This window comes from Haliotis cracherodii, unplaced genomic scaffold, assembly GCF_022045235.1.
Source record: "Haliotis cracherodii isolate W230 unplaced genomic scaffold, xgHalCrac1.p SCAF_17, whole genome shotgun sequence".
NCBI lineage: Eukaryota > Metazoa > Mollusca > Gastropoda > Lepetellida > Haliotidae > Haliotis > Haliotis cracherodii.
The window spans coordinates 14068490-14089119 of record NW_027266272.1 but is presented as its reverse complement, the minus strand read 5'-3'; the positions used below and the strand labels follow the sequence as shown (position 1 = coordinate 14089119).

Here is a 20630-nt window from a genome sequence, read left to right as displayed (position 1 = left end):
GCGATTTATCGCCCTGCTCTCTAATATTGGTAAATAGATCTAATTCTAAATTGTTTCTCCAGACCTCTCCCCATTAGAATATGTCTTGGATAAGATATATCGACGCCTGCGACAGGGCCAGAACCAGGGTGTAACGCTAACTCTGTTGTGCCATTTTTATTTGGGTTGACATTTGGAACAACATTCTACGGGTTGTTTTAAATGGAAACAACACTCTAAGTTTGAAGGTTAAGCAATATGGGTCGGCGTTATCCTCGCGGATTCAAAATATGTTTATTATGGATTATAATTTGGACTTGTTCGACTTGTGTTCGTCGCTTTTCCCGCTGCGATGCGCGAAGCGACACCTTTCGGAGTATCGGTGAATGAGAAGCCGTATATCATAACAAAGATATACAATAAAGAGTGAATAAGTATGGTTTAACGCCGCTTTTAACAATATTCGTGCAATATCACGGCGGGGGACACCAGAAATGGGCTTCACACATTGTACCCATGTCGGGATTCGAACCCGGGACTTCGGTGTGGCGAGCGAACGCTTTAACCACTAGGCTACCCGACCACCCCTACAATAAAGCGATACAGCCTAGCTGACATGTGTTTTTTGTCGTTGATTAATGTATGTACAACTTGAAAGTGTGAAGCTATCCGTTAACATCATATTATGTACAATAAAAAACTACATGGTATAATTCAGGTAAACGAACAGGTGATAAAAAACTTGATCAACAAAAATGTGATATTTGATATAAATTATGACTAAACATGATGATTTACCATTTAAATCGTAATTTCTGTTCTGCAAGGCATTGTTTTATATGCAGAAATAATGATTACCGTGTGTACTTTCTAGCAAACTAAGCCAGAAGTGGCAATCATCTGTACCCACATTTTCAAGCAATCTACCGGTGATTCGGTTACAAAATACCCAATAAATATAACTTCAAAGATTTTTGGAGCAGTGTTCGGGTGAACTGTATCTGAAACTATTATTTTATCAGAAATAATATAATCTAATTTAGAGCTATTTTAGTTTCAACTTTTGCTACATATTAAATAATAATAACCATGAACAACTTATTTCAATTGCCGGATATGTTTTACGTATGGAACAATTTGATAAGTCACCGTTAAGGCCGTTCGCGTTCTTGCTGCAGCAAATGAATGAAAACGAAATGCAATATCTCAGATCTTTATTCTGTACAGTACAGGCCACAGGCAATTTGTACAAAATGTATGGCATATTTATGGCAACAGTCACAATGATAAAATACGTGTTCTCTCTTCTTTACTGTGATACAGATATTTAGCGATATTGATAATCAGCTTTGTGTTGGTTGTAGATAAAAGAATGTTAACCTTATGGACATTTGGGTGTAAATAATATTTTGAATGAATATAGAGATGGCGTAGGTGAGTGTATGCAGGGCACACTAGCAGGAAATGAAACTCGTTTTCTATTAGGCCAACTTGACATAGTTTGCAAAATCTTTTTTCGCGAGGGATATTAAGTTTTCTACCAGTTTCTATTTCCAGCCAGTGTGCGCTGCATCTAAACCTTGACATACATGACCGGAATGTACTCACGGTTACACAATACAAATATTCTTCACACTTCAACGTTAATTTAAAATGAGAATAGAAGGACATTTTGGAGCTATTACATAAACTTCTATGCCATATTTGTTGAAAATTATCTTTCAAACGTTGAAATAACATCGAAGGAAATACCTGTACGTTACTGGATGATTGTGATAACCAAACATGACCGAATCCGAGTGAAAATAACGTTGTTCTAATATTAGTAACACAATTCTACTTTCCTTGACTATCGTATAGATACATCATTTCATAACACTTTTTAGGTAAGCGGATACCCGGCATACACAGTAAACGTAGCCAATATTTAAAAGCTCTCATCATTGCATTGATATGTAAAGGGAATCTGCCACATTCACCCAATACAGCGCTACTTGATGTACATTGTTTAACATTCAATAACCATTTACACGCATATAAATGAACTTTCTCAACTTCTTCCATTTTATGGAATGCCCATATTTCTGACACATACAGTAACATAGATGATATCTTGGAGTCATGCAAACAATCTGAAAAGAAATTTTGGAGAATAAGGTTGTAAACAATTAATGTTTTTTAATAAGTTGATTAGTACCATTTTAGCTTGAACTGCTATGTTGCTTAAAGCTTGTGTCTATGAAAGCCTGCTGCTAAAATACAAACCTAAATATTTATACCCTTGTGTGACTTCCACAAGTTGTCCATTCAGATACCATTTTTCACTTTTTTTCACCTTTCTGAAAAACTACAATTTTAGTTTTTTCAATGTTATCTGACATACTCCAGTCCACACAATATTTATCTAAGATAGATAGTTCCTTCTGTAGTCCCCCAATAGTGTCTAAAATTAAAATCAAATCATCTGCAAAGAGCAATAATAAAACTTGTATAATAGCAGGGTGTATCTGTACTCCGTATAGCTGCTCCTGTTCCATTGTGTGTACAATTTCATTTATGAATAATTGAAATAAGAAGGGGCTTAAAACGCAACCTTGTCTTACACCTTCTTACAATATCGTCAAAACAACCAACAAAAGTTCAATGAAAATATTAGGCAGTTATCTCGTTAGAGGAATGTTTCCGTCAATATCCACATAAAGGACCAATATCCCATACAGCGGGAGCTGTACAAAGAAACATGTTAGATGTCACGTTGTCTTTGTAACAATTTAATATATTAAAATATATGTGGCGTATTGAGACATTATAACCTGTCTTCGTCCCTCAACTTATCGGGGGCAGGGGTGGCCCAGTCGTCTAAGGCGCCGCGATTCGCTGTGCAGAGTTGTCAACGATGTGGTTCGAAGCCCAGTTTGTGGGGTCGCTTGACTCTAATTAGATGACTGATAGTTGTGTCCCTTTAAATCTCCCGCTGTCTTCAACGCGACGCTTCTGCCTCACCTGCTTCAACGCGGTGATCATAACCGATGCTGACATTGTGACAAGTAATTGACTTGTGACAAGTAATTGACTTGTGACACCAACCCTCTTTTAGTGAGTGAGTTTGGGTTTAACGCCGCTTTTAACAGTATTCCAGTTATATCACGGCGTGTCAGCTTAATGTGGGAGGAAAGCCCGGAATGATGCAGGTCTCAGACGTTTACCACTTCGGTGAAACCCACGAGCACGGGTATGGTGCTGACAAACCTAGAAACCTTATCGGGGTGAACCGGGATTCGAACCCACAATCATAGGTTTCTTGCGTGCCCAAGGGACGCAATGTTACCAGGTATGGGTTTTGTGAATGGATTTGCTATGATGAAACATATATCAGACAAATGACCAAATATTATGTTGTTACTTCAATAACAGTACAATTACACCACTTTACATAAAGCCGATTACTTTTTCCGCTCGTATATATGCATATTTTGAGACTGTCTCAGGTTACAGAAAACAGGGATAATTTCTTCTTTGAGCGCCATTTGGAAGTTCGAGTACTAGAGTAAGGATAAGATATATGGAATTACAACTTCTTTATTACAAATAAGAGCGACTTTTAACAGTGTTAGAACCTACACCGAATGGATTGTTCATCCATATATCTTATCCTTACTTATGGATAATTTCATTCGATTCGCGTCATCGAAGGATGTAAAAACCGTAATGTTATTCAGCATTGAACTTTTGATTTCAATTTCTACCATATTTATTTGCATTTTACCTCTAAGATGTATCTATACGTATTTTCGATAAAATCATTTCTATATTCAATGGAACCCATTCGCATTATTAATTTCTAAACCATGTATTTACCTTACTCGCGTTGGTCATTTATAACCGTCAATTAATAGTTATTCCCCATTTTTCACATATTCATATTTTTATTTACTTTTTCATTTATCATGTTATTTAATAATATTAAATCTTTGACTTGGGTCAGGAATTAAGAGGTTGCAATTCATAAATTTCATAGCTATTACCACGGACTTATATAGGTCCCTGCTACTACTTAACATATTTTCCAAATTAACGCATGCTAGCTGGGTTCGATCCTGGAATTCAGAATTATTACTTGAAATGTCAGTTTAGTAGCAATCGATGCAGAGTTACGTACCCTTTGAATAACTGTACCTTTAGGCGGAACGAAATATAATCCAAATTAAGACATACAATGATTTATAGCATTATTCGATACTAGTTAAGATATAATTATCACAGTACATAACATTGTGTGACAACGTTTGCGGACCGACGATGAACCTGTGAGCAATAAATAATTATTATGTATGTATTTCGTATGTGTGTTGCATATGCTAATTTTATACGCACCTATAAGCAAGCATGGCGGCGAATGTGACACTTTCAGAATTGCAAATTCGAGAGGAGGGTGTAAATAGCGACAGGGTCCGGATCTATGCCGAGTATAAATCACATCTATCAGTTCTCAATGTGACGTTAGATTTTGGAACCAGGTATGTAGTTTGCATTCACATTTTCAGTCATGGTCGAAGAAATATCACTTATTGATGTATGAATTCGCCGATTTCAATACGAGAAATTTCGATTGGCAAAACTGCAGTTTACCGGTTTAAGCTACATTACTAATGGCTCAAGCTATGCCTCTCCCTTCACAGATCTCCCTTCACAGATCTCCCATGCCTCTTAAATCCTTACGGTTATGATAGTTTTCCCTCCAACTCGAATGAGTTTATCTAATTAGCCAACAACTTACCACTTTATCTACTGAGGTGAGGTGGGGTTTTAACGTCGCGTTCAAGATTATTGCACTTATATATCGACGTGCATGTATATATTTTATGTGTATGGCTGTTTGTACTAGTCCCGATACAGTTAGTGCTGTGAGGGCTCGATTGCGCTCTGCGGCTTACCGGCATGGCTAATTAGTGCATTAATTAGCCAACGCTGTACCACTGGACCAAGAGTGCCATGACGTGTAAATTGTGCCTGTTTAACAGGTCATTTGCACCTCATTAACACGCATGTGCAGCTAAGTAAACAATAAATTGTGCATGCGTGTTGCCGATGTCACACCCTCTCCATTCATCTTTTTTAAGAAGCCATACCTGCCATAGTCCATCAAAATCGAGAGACGAAATGTGTTAAAACAGACTGTACTCTAATAGGATTACTCTCATTGGATTATTGGAAACACCGTAAAAAGGTTCGAATTTATTGCCAACCCTATCCCTAACCAGGCTAACCATTAGGATCAAACTTGGGTGTTGGATCGGAAAGATGTGTCAGCTCCCTGAGATGAGTGAAAGGCATGTCAGCTCCCCGAGACGAGTTAAAGGCGTGTCTGATCCCTGAGACGAGTGAAAGGCGTGTCAGCTCCCTGAGACGAGTGAAAGGCATGTCAGCTCCCTGAGACGAGTTAAAGGCGTGTCAGCTCCCTGAGACGAGTGAAAGGTGTGTCAGCTCCCTGAGATGAGTTAAAGGCGTGTCAGCTCCCTGAGACGAGTGAAAGGTGTGTCAGCTCCCTGAGACGAGTGAAAGGTGTGTCAGCTCCCTGAGACGAGTGAAAGGTGTGTCAGCTCCCTGAGACGAGTGAAAGGTGTGTCAGCATGGTCAGCTCCCTGAGATAGAAAAGGGGTGTTGAATCAGAAAGGCGAAAAATACGCGTCAGTCGGAAAGCGCACGTTAAATCTCCAAAGTAAGTAAGTAAGTAAGAAAGGCGTATCAGCTCCCTGAGATGAGTGAAAGGCGTGTCACCTCCCTGAGACGAGTGAAAGGCGTGTCAGCTCCCTGGGATTGTAAAGTGGTGTTGGATCGCCAAGGCGTGTCAGTTCCCTAAGATCGAAAACAGGCGTTGATGTTGGATCGCCAAGAATTGTCAGCTCCCTGAGACGAGTGCAAGTGCATTCAAGCGTGAGCCATGGTTACGGTATAGCAAGACAGTCGTAGCACTATGGCTTGGTAATTGACCTGTAGGTATATAGCGAAGCTGCAAACAGTAAGCTACATTGTTGCCCCAATTTTATGATGCTAGCCCACTGAGATACCATGATGAACCCAGGACCTTCCGTTTTCCGGGTTTTCCGGGTGAACACTCTTTCATGAGACCACAGATCCAATGAGGATCCAAAGGCTAGGGATAGAGTTGGGGGTAACCTACCCTAACCCTAACACGAACTACCCAAGGAATGAACATGCCTCTGAGATGAGTGAAGCAAGAGCTGCAGCCAGAGTCACTTAGCGCTATAAACCATGCCTGGTATCTTGCAGTCTTGCAGTTGGTTGTGAATTAGGGCTAATAGTTTTCTATCCTACCTCTTTCATCGAATTCAGTGTCCAAGAAATTAATTTTGGTGCTTGCCAGTTGATATAGGCAATTAATTGTGATGCTTTTCACAGTAAGAATGTTGATGACATTGTAGTAGTAAAAAACCCTATACATGGTTTTCCATTTCAGATCTCACAAGCACATCTCAGTTTCTACAGACCAGACTACAGTTACTGCTGAACTTGATGTTGGACAGTGTATGTTCCATTTAGAGAATGTAGAGTTGCTTCCCCTGTCATGTAGAGGGTTGCAATGGCAGCCATATGGAGAGCTTCAGATGACTCTGCAAGTAAAAGATGAGAAGCAACGTTTAGACTACGAGGATCAGTTTGGGATTGCTTGTAGAAAACAGGAGGATGTTTGCGCCAACATTCAGACACATCAAAACAAATGTTTTTGTGCTTGCTGTGGCAAAAAAATACTCAAAGATCACAGGTGAGCAACATTTTAAATCTTGTACTGTTTATGTTGATTTCCTTCAACTTACATGATACCTGTAATATTTTTGGATTCTATTCCCTAAAAACAACACATGGGCCTCTGTTGAGAATTTGTCCCAAGTAACCTATGCTTGTATCATGTGTATGAGATTACTTAAATGGATTGAATGTTGGTGATGAATTCCATTATATTTTTCTTTGTCCTTTTTTAAAACACCAACAGAAAATATAGGTTCCAATTTCATATGCTAAAAACCAAATTTGAAAAACTTTATGATTGTAAGAAAAATAAGTGTTATCAAAAGACTCTGCACATTCGGTTATGTCTTTATCATGTTTATGAAAACGGTAAAATCTTCCATGTAAACCACCCCGTCAAGTTATGTATATACTGTGTGTATGTCCATACCTCATATGCCAAGTATCCCGGCCAGAGTGAAAATAAAGTTTTGTTCTGTTCTGATCATGTTGGTTGCTTGTGTGTCATTGTATACCAGTATCATGGAATGTTGCTCATATCATCTATCACAGGTCTCCAGTCTCGATTATAAGTAATATTAACAGACCTGGATATATCTGGAATATTGCTGACTGTAGCTTTTAAAAGCAAACAAAACTTTAGGAAAGAATGTTCCTTTTGATTCACATCTCATGCAAGAAGAATTAGTGTTCTTAGTTAATTGGTGTTAAATAGGCCTGATACTGACAGGGCCAACCTGATTTACTGCTACATGTCTGTGCCTCATATATTATTACCTGACATGATTCACGTCAATAGATAGGGCTAGTGGTGAACTCTGCCTTTTGATAGTTTGGAGTTTTTTAAAATTTATTTTAAACTTAGACAGACTTAGACTGAAAATGGTCGAAGTGCTCCTTTCTGAAACAGATTTTGAAAAACATGGCACATAGATAGGTCTGGTGGTAATCTTGTGCCTTTGGATAGGTTTGGAATCTTTAAAAATTTATTTATCAAGTTTCCATAGCAACAACTTCGACTTAGACTGAAAGTGGCGGTTGTGCTCATTTCCGGAGCAGATCTTGAAAACCGTATGATATTTCTTGCCTTGCACAAGAGTTCAAATCCCGACATGGGTACAATGTGTGAAGCCCATTTTTGGTGTCCCCCCGCTGTGATATTGTTGGAATATTGCCAAAAGCAGCGTAAAACCTCACTCACTCACTCACTCACTTGCCTTGCACACAACTGGACTTGTCATCTTGGTGGGAAATATGAGTATTTCATGCTTGTTCTGTGTCGATTCACACAAATGTTTAGAAAGTTCTTTTAATAACCCAGCCTCATAACAACTTAGGATTAATTAATTTAATGACTGATTTCAGTGTCTTCTCACGAGTTTTGCCACTTCCTTCTGAAAACTGGTCAGACGTAGCTGAATTCTGGTTTTGTCATCGCCATGGTGATGAGGAAGATCACACTCCAACAGTGGCTCCCAAACCTGGAGATTGTTTAGTGGGCAGTCTTCATGTTCTCTTATCTCGGTCCCACATGAAGATGAACTCTGTGACTTGCAGTGACAACAGTGAACTGATCAGATGCAGCCGATGTGGCAATGTACTGGGACTCACTCTGGAGGATGATGATGTTAAACCACAAAAAAATGGTATTCATCGTCTTCTTTCTTTAACATTGGATGCTTGTTGGTGGCAGATAAGAGATTGGTGTTTAGTCATATTTTTTGTGCTACTTTTCAGCATGCCACTTTGTTTTAGAAGTTATTTACAAAGACATCTCTAACAAATGTTATATTTGGGATAACACTTTCTTTGTAAAGTACTTCTTTTTTTTACCTTTTTTTATATATATTTTAAAAAAAAGTTTGTTTGTTTTTTTTTCGGGGGGAGGGGTGACTCCTGTCCAGGATTTAAACCCAGACTGCCAGAGTGAGACACCTTATTGCCAGCACACAAAGTCAGCGATCTAACCCACTCAGCCCCCGAAGCTTCCAAAAAAATGAAAGTCCGACAACTGGTAGTCTAGATCATGTACTTTGTGTACCCTGTTATTTGAATGATTGTGCCACATAACTGAGAGAACCCTGACGTAGAAGGTAGGCATTGAAATCTACGATAATAATAATGTGGAATGTTAAAATATTTGATGAATGGTTTATCATGTAACTTCTACGATTACATTTCAATTACATTTTATACCACACTAATGAACAACCTTGCATCAGTACATGAATTAGGAAAATATTTGATTCGGTCGGAGGTTTCAAATCACAGTAAACTACCTCTGATTGAAACATCTGTTTTCATGACCACATCACTGCAAAGTCTAATATTAATAGAAAAGAAATTCTTTCTCAATCATTGTCAGTAGACAAGTGAAATAATGCTGTTCAGTAATGTACAATTATGGGTTCTGCAATATAATATTCAAAGTATGTGTGGCATTAGAGACCATGTATTTCAAGTTTTGGGGACAAGAGTGAGCTTGAAAGTTGGCGTCCTTCTCTATTTCTATTTTGGTTCAAGATTCATTTCAGCATTGTTAAACTACACTGAAAACAGTGTTTATCACCTACCGTATTCGACGTAATAAGCGCCCTGCGGCGATAATTGCTAACATATTGACTAGTGAACATTCCCAATTAGCACCCCTTCCGATTGATCAATGTACACAAGACTTATTTATTCGCGTATAATACACACTCGTAAGTTATATGCACCCTTAATCATGGGCAATGAAATTCTGGGAAAATATATCTGTCGTACATAAACATTTCAGGCTCTCAGCATAAACCACGAAATTTATCTTTCAACTCTGTTTTTTCCACAAAAATGATATACTAATAAGAGCCCCCTATTTCTAATTTTGAGAGCGCCCTGGGCGCTTATTACGTCGAATACGGTAATTGTTTTTGATCATTGTAACATCACTAATTATTGCCTCGTCACAAATAGCTGCAAGATTGCTGATGCGGCGTTTATCAATTACCAGTCACTCTCTAATTATTGCAATAACTATGTTATCATGGTTATGAGGTTGGTGACACTTTGTCCAGGGTTGACCCGTGCGAGCAGTGATACCAAGAAGGCCACGCCCCTCTGTCACCTGTATCTCCATGCTGTGGCATTCCAGGACCAGCCTGCTGATGGTCTAACCCCATCTGTGTGAGTAAAAGTCTCTCTAGTACCATGTGCTTGTCTCTGTAGAAGATGGGGCAACTCTTTGGTATATTATCTTTCTTTTTGCTTTTGGTGAAATGCCTCTAGTGTTCCTCTTTCACCTGTGTTTACGTTTTAGGTGGTGTGCCCCTTGTGTCAAAGTGTTCCTCTTTCAACTGTTTGTGTATTAGGTGGAGTGCCTCTTGTGTCGAAGTGTTCCTCTTTCACCTGTTTGTGTATTAGGTGGAGTGCCTCTTGTGTCAAAGTGTTCCTGTTTCACCTTCGTCTGTGTTTTAAGTGAGGTGCCTCTAGTGTCAAAGTTTTCCTGTTTCACCTGTGTCTGTGTTTTAAGTAAGGTTCCTCTAGTGTCAAAGTGTTCCTCTTTTACCTGTGTTTGTGTTTTAAGTGAGGTGCCTCTTGTGTCGAAGTGTTCCTCTTTCACCTGTGCCTGTGTTTTAGATGGAGTGCCTCTTGTGTTGAAGTGTTCCTCTTTCACCTGTGCCTGTTTTTTAGGAGGAGTGCCTTTTGTGTCGAAGTGTTCCTCTTTCACCTGTGCCTGTGTTTTAGGAGGAGTGCCTCTTGTGTTGAAGTGTTCCTCTTTCACCTGTGCCTGTGTTTTAGGAGGAGTGCCTCTTGTGTCGAAGTGTTCCTCTTTCACCTGTGTCTGTGTTTTAAGTGAGGTGCCTCTTGTGTCGAAGTGTTCCTCTTTCACCTGTGTCTGTGTTTAAGTGAGGTGCCTCTAGCGTCGAAGTGTTCCTCTTTCACCTGTGTCTGTGTTTTAGGTGGAGTGCCTCTTGTGTCGAAGTGTTCCTCTTTCACCTGTGTCTGTGTTTTAGATGGAGTGCCTCTTGTGTTGAAGTGTTCCTCCTTCACCTGTGCCTGTGTTTCTGGTGGAGTGCCTCTTGTGTCGAAGTGTTCCTCTTTCACCTGTTTGTGTATTAGGTGGAGTGCCTCTTGTGTCAAAGTGTTCCTGTTTCACCTTCGTCTGTGTTTTAAGTGAGGTGCCTCTAGTGTCAAAGTTTTCCTGTTTCACCTGTGTCTGTGTTTTAAGTAAGGTTCCTCTAGTGTCAAAGTGTTCCTCTTTCACCTGTGTTTGTGTTTTAAGTGAGGTGCCTCTTGTGTCGAAGTGTTCCTCTTTCACCTGTGCCTGTGTTTTAGATGGAGTGCCTCTTGTGTTGAAGTGTTCCTCTTTCACCTGTGCCTGTTTTTTAGGAGGAGTGCCTTTTGTGTCGAAGTGTTCCTCTTTCACCTGTGCCTGTGTTTTAGGAGGAGTGCCTCTTGTGTCGAAGTGTTCCTCTTTCACCTGTGTCTGTGTTTTAAGTGAGGTGCCTCTTGTGTCGAAGTGTTCCTCTTTCACCTGTGTCTGTGTTTAAGTGAGGTGCCTCTAGCGTCGAAGTGTTCCTCTTTCACCTGTGTCTGTGTTTTAGGTGGAGTGCCTCTTGTGTCGAAGTGTTCCTCTTTCACCTGTGTCTGTGTTTTAGATGGAGTGCCTCTTGTGTTGAAGTGTTCCTCCTTCACCTGTGCCTGTGTTTCTGGTGGAGTGCCTCTTGTGTCGAAGTGTTCCTCTTTCACCTGTTTGTGTATTAGGTGGAGTGCCTCTTGTGTCAAAGTGTTCCTGTTTCACCTTCGTCTGTGTTTTAAGTGAGGTGCCTCTAGTGTCAAAGTTTTCCTGTTTCACCTGTGTCTGTGTTTTAAGTAAGGTTCCTCTAGTGTCAAAGTGTTCCTCTTTCACCTGTGTTTGTGTTTTAAGTGAGGTGCCTCTTGTGTCGAAGTGTTCCTCTTTCACCTGTGCCTGTGTTTTAGATGGAGTGCCTCTTGTGTTGAAGTGTTCCTCTTTCACCTGTGCCTGTTTTTTAGGAGGAGTGCCTTTTGTGTCGAAGTGTTCCTCTTTCACCTGTGCCTGTGTTTTAGGAGGAGTGCCTCTTGTGTTGAAGTGTTCCTCTTTCACCTGTGCCTGTGTTTTAGGAGGAGTGCCTCTTGTGTCGAAGTGTTCCTCTTTCACCTGTGTCTGTGTTTTAAGTGAGGTGCCTCTTGTGTCGAAGTGTTCCTCTTTCACCTGTGTCTGTGTTTAAGTGAGGTGCCTCTAGCGTCGAAGTGTACCTCTTTCACCTGTGTCTGTGTTTTAGGTGGAGTGCCTCTTGTGTCGAAGTGTTCCTCTTTCACCTGTGTCTGTGTTTTAGATGGAGTGCCTCTTGTGTTGAAGTGTTCCTCCTTCACCTGTGCCTGTGTTTCTGGTGGAGTGCCTCTTGTGTCGAAGTGTTCCTCTTTCACCTGTGCCTGTGTTTTAGATGGAGTGTCTCTTGTGTTGAAGTGTTCTTCTTTCACCTGTTTCTGTGTTTCTGGTGGAGTGCCTCTTGTGTCGAAGTGTTCCTCTTTCACCTGTGCCTGTGTTTTAGGAGGAGTGCCTTTTGTGTCAAAGTGTTCCTCTTTCACCTGTGCCTGTGTTTTAGGAGGAGTGCCTCTTGTGTTGAAGTGTTCCTCTTTCACCTGTGCCTGTGTTTTAGGAGGAGTGCCTCTTGTGTCGAAGTGTTCCTCTTTCACCTGTGTCTGTGTTTTAAGTGAGGTGCCTCTTGTGTCAAAGTGTTCCTCTTTCACCTGTGTCTGTGTTTTAAGTGAGGTGCCTCTTGTGTAGAAGTGTTCCTCTTTCACCTGTGTCTGTGTTTTAAGTGAGGTGCCTCTTGTGTCGAAGTGTTCCTCTTTCACCTGTTTCTGTGTTTTAGGTGGTGTGCCTCTTGTGTCAATGAGTTCCTCTTTCACCTGTGTCTGTGTTTTAGGTGGTGTGCCTCTTGTGTCGAAGTGTTCCTCTTTCACCTGTGTCTGTGTTTTAGGTGGAGTGCCTCTTGTGTCGAAGTGTTCCTCTTTCACCTGTGTCTGTGTTTTAAGTGAGGTGCCTCTTTTGTCAAAGTGTTCCTCTTTCACCTGTGTTTGTGTTTTAGGAGGAGTGACTCTTGTGTCAAAGTGTTCCTCTTTCACCTGTTTCTGTGTTTTAGGTGGAGTGCCTCTTGTGTCGAAGTGTTCCTCTTTCACCTGTGTCTGTGTTTTGGGTGGAGTGCCTCTTGTGTCGAAGTGTTCTTCTTTCACCTGTTTCTGTGTTTTAGGTGGAGTGCCTCTTGTGTCGAAGTGTTCTTCTTTCACCTGTGTCTGTGTTTTAGGTGGAGTGCCTCTTGTGTCAAAGTGTTCCTCTTTCACCTGTGTCTGTGTTTTAGGTGGAGTGCCTCTTGTGTCGAAGTGTTCTTCTTTCACCTGTTTCTGTGATTTAGGTGGTGTGCCTCTTGTGTCGAAGTGTTCCTCTTTCACCTGTGCCTGTGTTTTAGGAGGAGTGCCTCTTGTGTCGAAGTGTTCCTCTTTCACCTGTGCCTGTGTTTTAGGTGGTGTGCCTCTTGTGTCGAAGTGTTCCTCTTTCACCTGTTTCTGTGTTTTAGGTAAAGTGCCTCTAGTGTCAAAGTGTTCCTCTTTCACCTGTGTTTGTGTTTAAGGAGGAGTGCCTCTTGTGTCGAAGTGTTCCTCTTTCACCTGTGTTTGTGTTCTAGGTGGAGTGCCTCTAGTGTCGAAGTGTTTCTCTTTCACCTGTGTTTGTGTTCTAGGTGGAGTGCCTCTAGTGTCGAAGTGTTCCTCTTTCAACTGCATCTGTGTTTTAAGTGAGGTGCCTCTAGCGTCGAAGTGTTCCTCTTTCACCTGTGTCTGTGTTCTAGGTGGAGTGCCTCTAGTGTCGAAGTGTTCCTGTGTCAGTTGATGCTGGAACAGAGTCGCCTATACACCAGCTACCGATTCCTCCTCCAGTCGAATCATGTGAAACAGGAGAACACTGTTAAAGTCCTCGTATGTACACCATCTAGTTTGCACAAACTGAAGTAAATTTTCTTTTTTCTTAAACCATCATGATGCTGCTTCAATCAATAAGGTTTATTTCATTTTCTAAATGTTATGAAATGATATTTTTACAAATATATTCTTGCTGACATTTCAAACACTTTCTTGTGAAAGAACAAAAACAGACAAAATACATAATTATGGTAAACCAGGCATGATCTAGGGGCAGTATCACGCACGCACGAATACGGTGTTAGCGTTGGGCGTCTCAACGTGTGTGATTCCCATGCACCCTTTTGAGTTGAGTTGATTGGTTCAACTGTGTCATATGACCCTGTGACGCAGGGGTAGCATTATGCAGATGGCTGTTTCAATGAATGCTCGTTCCACCCGTGACGAACAGGTCTGGTTGTTGATGAAATATAGTGATAGCTAAATAGACAGATTTTTTATTCATTCACTGATTGTCTTTAAATGTATGTCCAGTTATGTATGACTGTTTAAGAATCTCATACCAACTTTGACAGGAGTAGGTCCAATAGTTTTTCAGATATTGTAGTAAGCATCCATACCTTAAATTACCTTCCAGACTATAGCTCAGTAGTTAAAGCAGTTAAAGATAGTAGTGTGTGAATTTCATTTGTGGTGTCCCCTGCACTGATAGTGTTGGAATATTGCTGAAAGCAATGTGCAACAACACTCACATTCTCTGTGCTCTGACTGCCCCTAAACATGCTCCTGCCCAAAAACTTAGTTTAAAAAGCTTAAACTAGATACTGTAAACAGGGAATTTTTTGCGACCGTTTTATTATTGCAAGTTTTGCGAACGAGACTCAATCGCAAAAATTAAAAACGCAAAAATAAGTATAAATAATACATACATACATACAAACTTTATTCATTGCAACACGTCATCAAATGTTGAAATCATCAACCAAAACCACAAGTTACTCAATAAGTTAAAAACACAAATGAATGCAGAATGGTCACACAATACATAACAATTGACAGTGTAAACAGACCAATTAGCGTCACTGTTACCCCTTGCAATCTCTTCCGGTCAACTTTCCGGCCAACTCAGATTAACTAGCTTCTGAGAGAAGCTGTCTATTGTTTGGTAATCGAGGGGTCATCTCAACACGGCAACTCGCAAAAATATCTCGTTGCAGTATTGTCTTTGGTGTGGTATTCACAATATTTTAACGGCGCAGAAATAAAGCTGTTTACAGTAGTCCTCCCACCTGTTATATCTCCTCAACTATGAAACTATCAACAGGAACAAGACAGACACCTTTCACACTGAAACATTTAAAAGGCATAGAACAAAACACTGCTGCAACAAGCAATCAGCATAATTATTTGGACTACAACTGGAACAATTTTGGAGTGATGGCCATTTCTTTTGTTGCCAAAGCCATCTGTTATCACCGTAACATTTAAGATGTTTGTTTGCAGTTATGGCTGATCGATCAGGACCTAACTCTCTACATGGGAGAAGGTCACTTGACCCAACCCTCACACAATGTCAAGGTCACTGGCAGCAGGGTGGCCAAGGTGCTTTATCGGTCAACTGTTGGAAAAATGGACAGGTAAATTATTATGTTAAATTCTGTTATGAATGAGAGATTTAAAGACAAAATACCATTTGAGACAATAACCTATTGGTAAGGAGCGACTGCATGGATCGGTTGGTTCATTGCATGTTGTCGTGCTTAAATGTTGCCAATAATATGAATCGCTGGTTTGTCTGGTCCAAACTTGATTATTTACAGACTTTCATGTTATAGCTGTAATTGTGCTGACTACAAGCAAACAAGCCCCGTGAAGATCCGGGGTAGAATAGGTCTTCAGCAACCCATGCTTGCCGTAAAAGGCGGCTAACGGGATCGAATGGTCAGGCTCGCTGACTTGGTTGATGCATGTCATCGATCCCACTTGCGTGGATCGATGCTCATGATGTTAATCACTGGATTGTCTGGTCCAGAGTCGATTATTTATACAGACCTCCCGTCATATAGCTGGAATATTGCTGAGTGCGGCGTTAAACAAACAAACAAACAAAGCTATCCTTGTTTCAGTTCAGCTTCAAGTCGCTGTGACACGTTCCTGTACCGGACATGGGAGAAGGATAACACTGTTCACGGCCTGACCCTGCCACGCCCACTCATTCTACAGCTGGTGTCCCTGCTCGTCAGCAACACATCCCTCCTGCCCCCCTCACACAGACATCTCAACGGCTTCCATGTAAGGGAGTTTTATATCTGTCTAGAAACTTCACTTTGTGACCCTAACCACCTCAAAACTTAAATTACCATCCTCAAATAGATTTTCAAAAGGAAAAACACAGATAGGGATTTGGCAATTTGTCCGACAGACTTTTGAACAAGACAGTTTTCATCATGCAGATCATTAATGTCACATCTTCAGTCCATGGTACATAATATTGAGTGAACAAATGGTTGTGATATTGTTTGTGCTGATGTATTACATCCCTTTGAAAGTCTCACACCCACTCACCCACCCACTCTCACATCTACCCACCCACCCACTCTCACACCACTCACCAACCCACGCACACACCCACCCACTCTCACCAACCCACTCTCACACCCATTCACCCACCCACTCTCACATCCACCCACTCACACACCCACTCTCGCATCCACCCACTTTCACCAACCCACGCTCGCACGCACTCACCCATCCACTCTCACACCAACCCACTCTCACACGCACTCACCCACCCACTCTCACATCAGCCCACTCTCACCAACCCGCGCTCACACGCACTCACCCTCACACCCACCCACTCTCACCAACCCGCGCTCACACCCACCCATTCTCACACTCACCCATGCATTCTCTCACACTCACCCACTCTCTCATCCACTCACCCACTCTCACATCCACTCATCCACCCACTCACTCACCCACCCTCACACACCCATGCTCCCACCCATCCACCTACTCTCACACCCACTCACCCATTCTCCCACTCATCCTCTCACTCACCCACTCTCACATCCACTCATCCCGTCTCCCACCTGTTCTCCAATCTGCTCACCCACCCACTCACTCTCTCACCCAACCTCAACCACCCACTCTCACACCCACCCACCCACTCTCACACCCACCCACTCTCACACCCACCCACCCACTCTCACACCCACCCACTCTCTCACCCTACCTCAACCACCCACTCTCACACCCACTCACCCTACCTCAACCACCCACTCTCACACCCACTCACCCACTCTCACACCCACTCACCCTACCTCAACCACCCACTCTCACACCCACTCACCCTACCTCAACCACCCACTCTCACACCCACTCACCCTACCTCAACCACCCACTCTCACACCCACACACCCACTCTCACACCCACCCACCCACTCTCACACCCACCCACCCACTCTCACACCCACTCACACACCCACTCTCTCACCCTACCTCAACCACCCACTCTCACACCCACTCACCCTACCTCAACCACCCACTCACACACCCACTCTCACACCCACTCTCACACCCACCCACCCACTCTCACACCCACTCACCCACTCTCACACCCACTCTCACACCCACTCACACACCCACACACCCACCCACACATTCTCACACCCACCCACTCTCTCACCCTACCTCAACCACCCACTCTCACACCCACTCACCCTACCTCAACCACCCACTCTCACACCCACTCACCCACTCTCACACCCACTCACCCTACCTCAACCACCCACTCTCACACCCACTCACCCTACCTCAACCACCCACTCTCACACCCACTCACCCTACCTCAACCACCCACTCTCACACCCACTCACCCTACCTCAACCACCCACTCTCACACCCACTCACCCACTCTCACACCCACTCACCCTACCTCAACCACCCACTCTCACACCCACTCACCCACTCTCACACCCACTCACCCTACCTCAACCACCCACTCACCCACTCTCACACCCACTCACACACCCACCCACCCATTCTCCCACTCATCCTCTCACCCACTCTCACACCCACACACTATCACATCCACCCACTCTCACATCAACCCATTCTCCCACTCATCCTCTCACCCACTCTCACACCCACACACTATCACATCCACCCACTCTCACATCCACCCATTCTCACACTCATCCTCTCACCCACTTTCACATCCACCCACTCTCACACTCATCCTCTCACCCACTTTCACATCCACACACTCTCACATCCACCCATTTTCACACTCACCCACTCTCACATCCACCCATTCTCACACTCATCCTCTCAAACACTTTCACATCCACCCACTCTCACACTCATCCTCTCACCCACTTTCACATCCACCCACTCTCACATCCACCCATTCTCACACTCACCCACTCTCAAACCCACCCATTCTCCCATTCATTCAACCAAAAACACACAAAACAGAGTGTTCTTACTTACAAATGTCAGTTGTGATAAAAATCACCCAATTGTTTCGTGATTCACGTTGTCACTTTTTTTTCAGGTGAGTTTCCTTATGAAGGATCGAGTAGAAGAAAAACAACTACCCATGAAGACGTAGGGACCAGCACTGACCTGTGCCATACTGCCTGTGCTGATAATTTTTCCAGATCTATACACAAATATATATGTATATGTTTACCAATCTGTTTACACCCAATCTGTGCAACTGCGCATTCTGTGCATTGGGCGAGCTGTATTCACCATTGCACGCATTGGGCAAACGGCATGTCCAATGCACACAATGGGCAGTTGCACAGATTGGAGGTAACATAAACATATTTATCACTTGCACGTGAAGAGATCATCCGCTTAATAAACATACAGCTGTATTACACATTGTGTAATACCAAAACGCTTGCTTATGTACTCTCGGAACATGTTTCACGAACAAATATTGAAAGCTCTCAACATCCCTTGGCTTGTTCAACGACATTGCGTGTGGAGTCGATAGATCACTGAGTGGAGCTTATGCACACTCAATGACCCCAGCAGCCTTGTTGCTAGGCTGACGTCACATGGCATTGTTTCTCCGATGGATCTTGCAACAAAATGCCACAAATTACGTCATCGTGTATTGTGACGTTATTGTAAACTTTGAGGTTCAAGGCCCATTCCACAAGGTGAATCGTATTGTAGCGCAACGACAGTCGTTGGTCTAAGTTAAAGTATGTGAGTTAGCCCTACGATAATTTTGTGAATTCTGAAGGTAGACTGTTGTATGGTATTAAGTTCATACGTTTCAACTTTTGACGCGTTTGAAGTATTATTCTGTTTAACTCAATTGGACTATGCCATGGATCGTGTAGGTGTCAGCCTATTCATACTCAACAGTATAATTCGTTATAAATGGCAAGTCATAAATAAAATACTAAACTGGCTTTCGCTCGTCAGATACTACAACTATTCACTTGTTTCATAAAATTGGTATTACACGGGAGCGAGTTTAGTATTCTGTATATATTTGTATATAGATCTGGTCAGGCATTTTGCTGTATAAATTTAAGAGCATTGTTTTGCATAACATGTTAATCATTTATGCATTTATAAAGCAACTTTTATTTCACTTGTGCCTCTTTTTGTTGTGTGTTTTTATAAATATTGATTCTAAACCCATTTGGACTGTAGTAATCATAGTTGATGGAAGGTCAGTGAACATGGATTTTTTGCTGCATCAACATTCAGCTTCGTCTTTTAAATTCTTCTCTACAATAGTATGTATGTCAAGTGATAAACTACAGAGCTGTATTTATTGACTTTTAGTTCAACATGTGGTGGGGTTACCTAGTGGTTAAAGCGTTCGCTCATCACGCCAAAGGTCTGGGTTTGATTCCCCACATGGGTACAATGTGTGAAGCCCATTCTAGTGTCCCCTTCCGAGATATTGCTGGAATATTGCTAAAAGCGGCGTAAAACAATACTCACTCACTCACTTAACTGTGGCTTAGGGCATAAGAGGCCTGGTCATCTAAGTCGCATCCGATGGTCGTGGGTTCGAATCCTAGATTTGCCCTGAAAATGAATCTTGGTTTGTCAACACCATACCTGCCCTGGTGAGTTTTTAATGTTGGACCTGCACCATATCCGCTTTCCTCAAATAGTTACCCGTGAAGATCCGGGTTAGAAGTTGGGTCTTCAGCAACCCATGCTTGCTGTAAAAGGTGACTGTGCTTGTCGTAAGAGGTGACTAATGGGATCGAGTGGTCAGGCTCGCTGACTTGGTTAATGCATGTCATCGTATCCCAGTTGTGTGGATCGATGCTCATGATATCAATCACAGGATTGTCTGGTCTAGACTCAATTGTTTACAGACCGCTGTCATATAGCTGGAATATTGCTGAGTGTTGCGTTACACAACAAACAACGATGGAACACACAGAGCAATTTCCATTATCCGTAGTAACATGGGGAAAAAAAATGATGTATGGTGTTTGGGTGCTGAGGATGATAGTTTAATAATTAATAAATAATGGCCTTTTTGTAATTGTTACAGTGCTTGTATTCTAAACGTGAGAACAAAGAGAACATTGAAATAGTGCTCAAAGGGGTGTTAAACACAACTCCCTCATTCAACTGTGCATCTCCTTTTAGCCTGATGTTTCTGTGAATTCCTCCTTCGTCTAGTGGATAGTGCATCTGCCCTGAGTGCAGAAGGTTGGGGTTTGATCCCTGGTCGCGTCATACCAATAGACATTCAAAGATGCTACTTGTTTTTAACTTGCCTGTGTTTGGCATTAAGGGGATAAAACCAAGACTGGTCGGCTTGGAGTCAGAACACTGTGTCTGTGTAAGGTATCCATGTTAAACTGTGGCATGGTATCTCACTAGGCTAGTGCTATATAATCAGCATTAGTGCGGACTAGTTCAAACAGGTACACACAAATGCAATAATCTTGAACCCCATGTTAATC

General features: G+C 42.2%; 1 protein-coding gene across 1 annotated transcript; it reads left to right on the top strand.

The window, feature by feature from the left end:
* The first annotated feature begins 4365 nt into the window (after positions 1-4365).
* LOC139464424 (E3 ubiquitin-protein ligase E3D-like) lies at positions 4366-19220 on the top strand. Its single transcript, XM_071245957.1, has 8 exons — positions 4366-4496; positions 6458-6763; positions 8113-8393; positions 9801-9909; positions 13596-13722; positions 15169-15302; positions 15792-15957; positions 18224-19220. The coding sequence occupies exons 1-8, from the start codon at positions 4366-4368 to the stop codon at positions 18278-18280; spliced, it is 1311 nt and encodes a 436-aa protein (XP_071102058.1). The 3' UTR covers positions 18281-19220.
* The last annotated feature ends 1410 nt before the right edge of the window (positions 19221-20630 follow it).

Bases quoted from the DNA above. Each gene is read 5' to 3' on its own strand.
- LOC139464424 (XM_071245957.1), top strand. From the start codon at position 4,366: ATGGCGGCGAATGTGACACTTTCAGAATTGCAAATTCGAGAGGAGGGT. The intron at 9,910-13,595 runs GTGAGTAAAAGT...TCTGTGTTCTAG, and splicing joins GATGGTCTAACCCCATCTGT to GTGGAGTGCCTCTAGTGTCG. The intron at 15,303-15,791 runs GTAAATTATTAT...TCCTTGTTTCAG, and splicing joins ACTGTTGGAAAAATGGACAG to TTCAGCTTCAAGTCGCTGTG.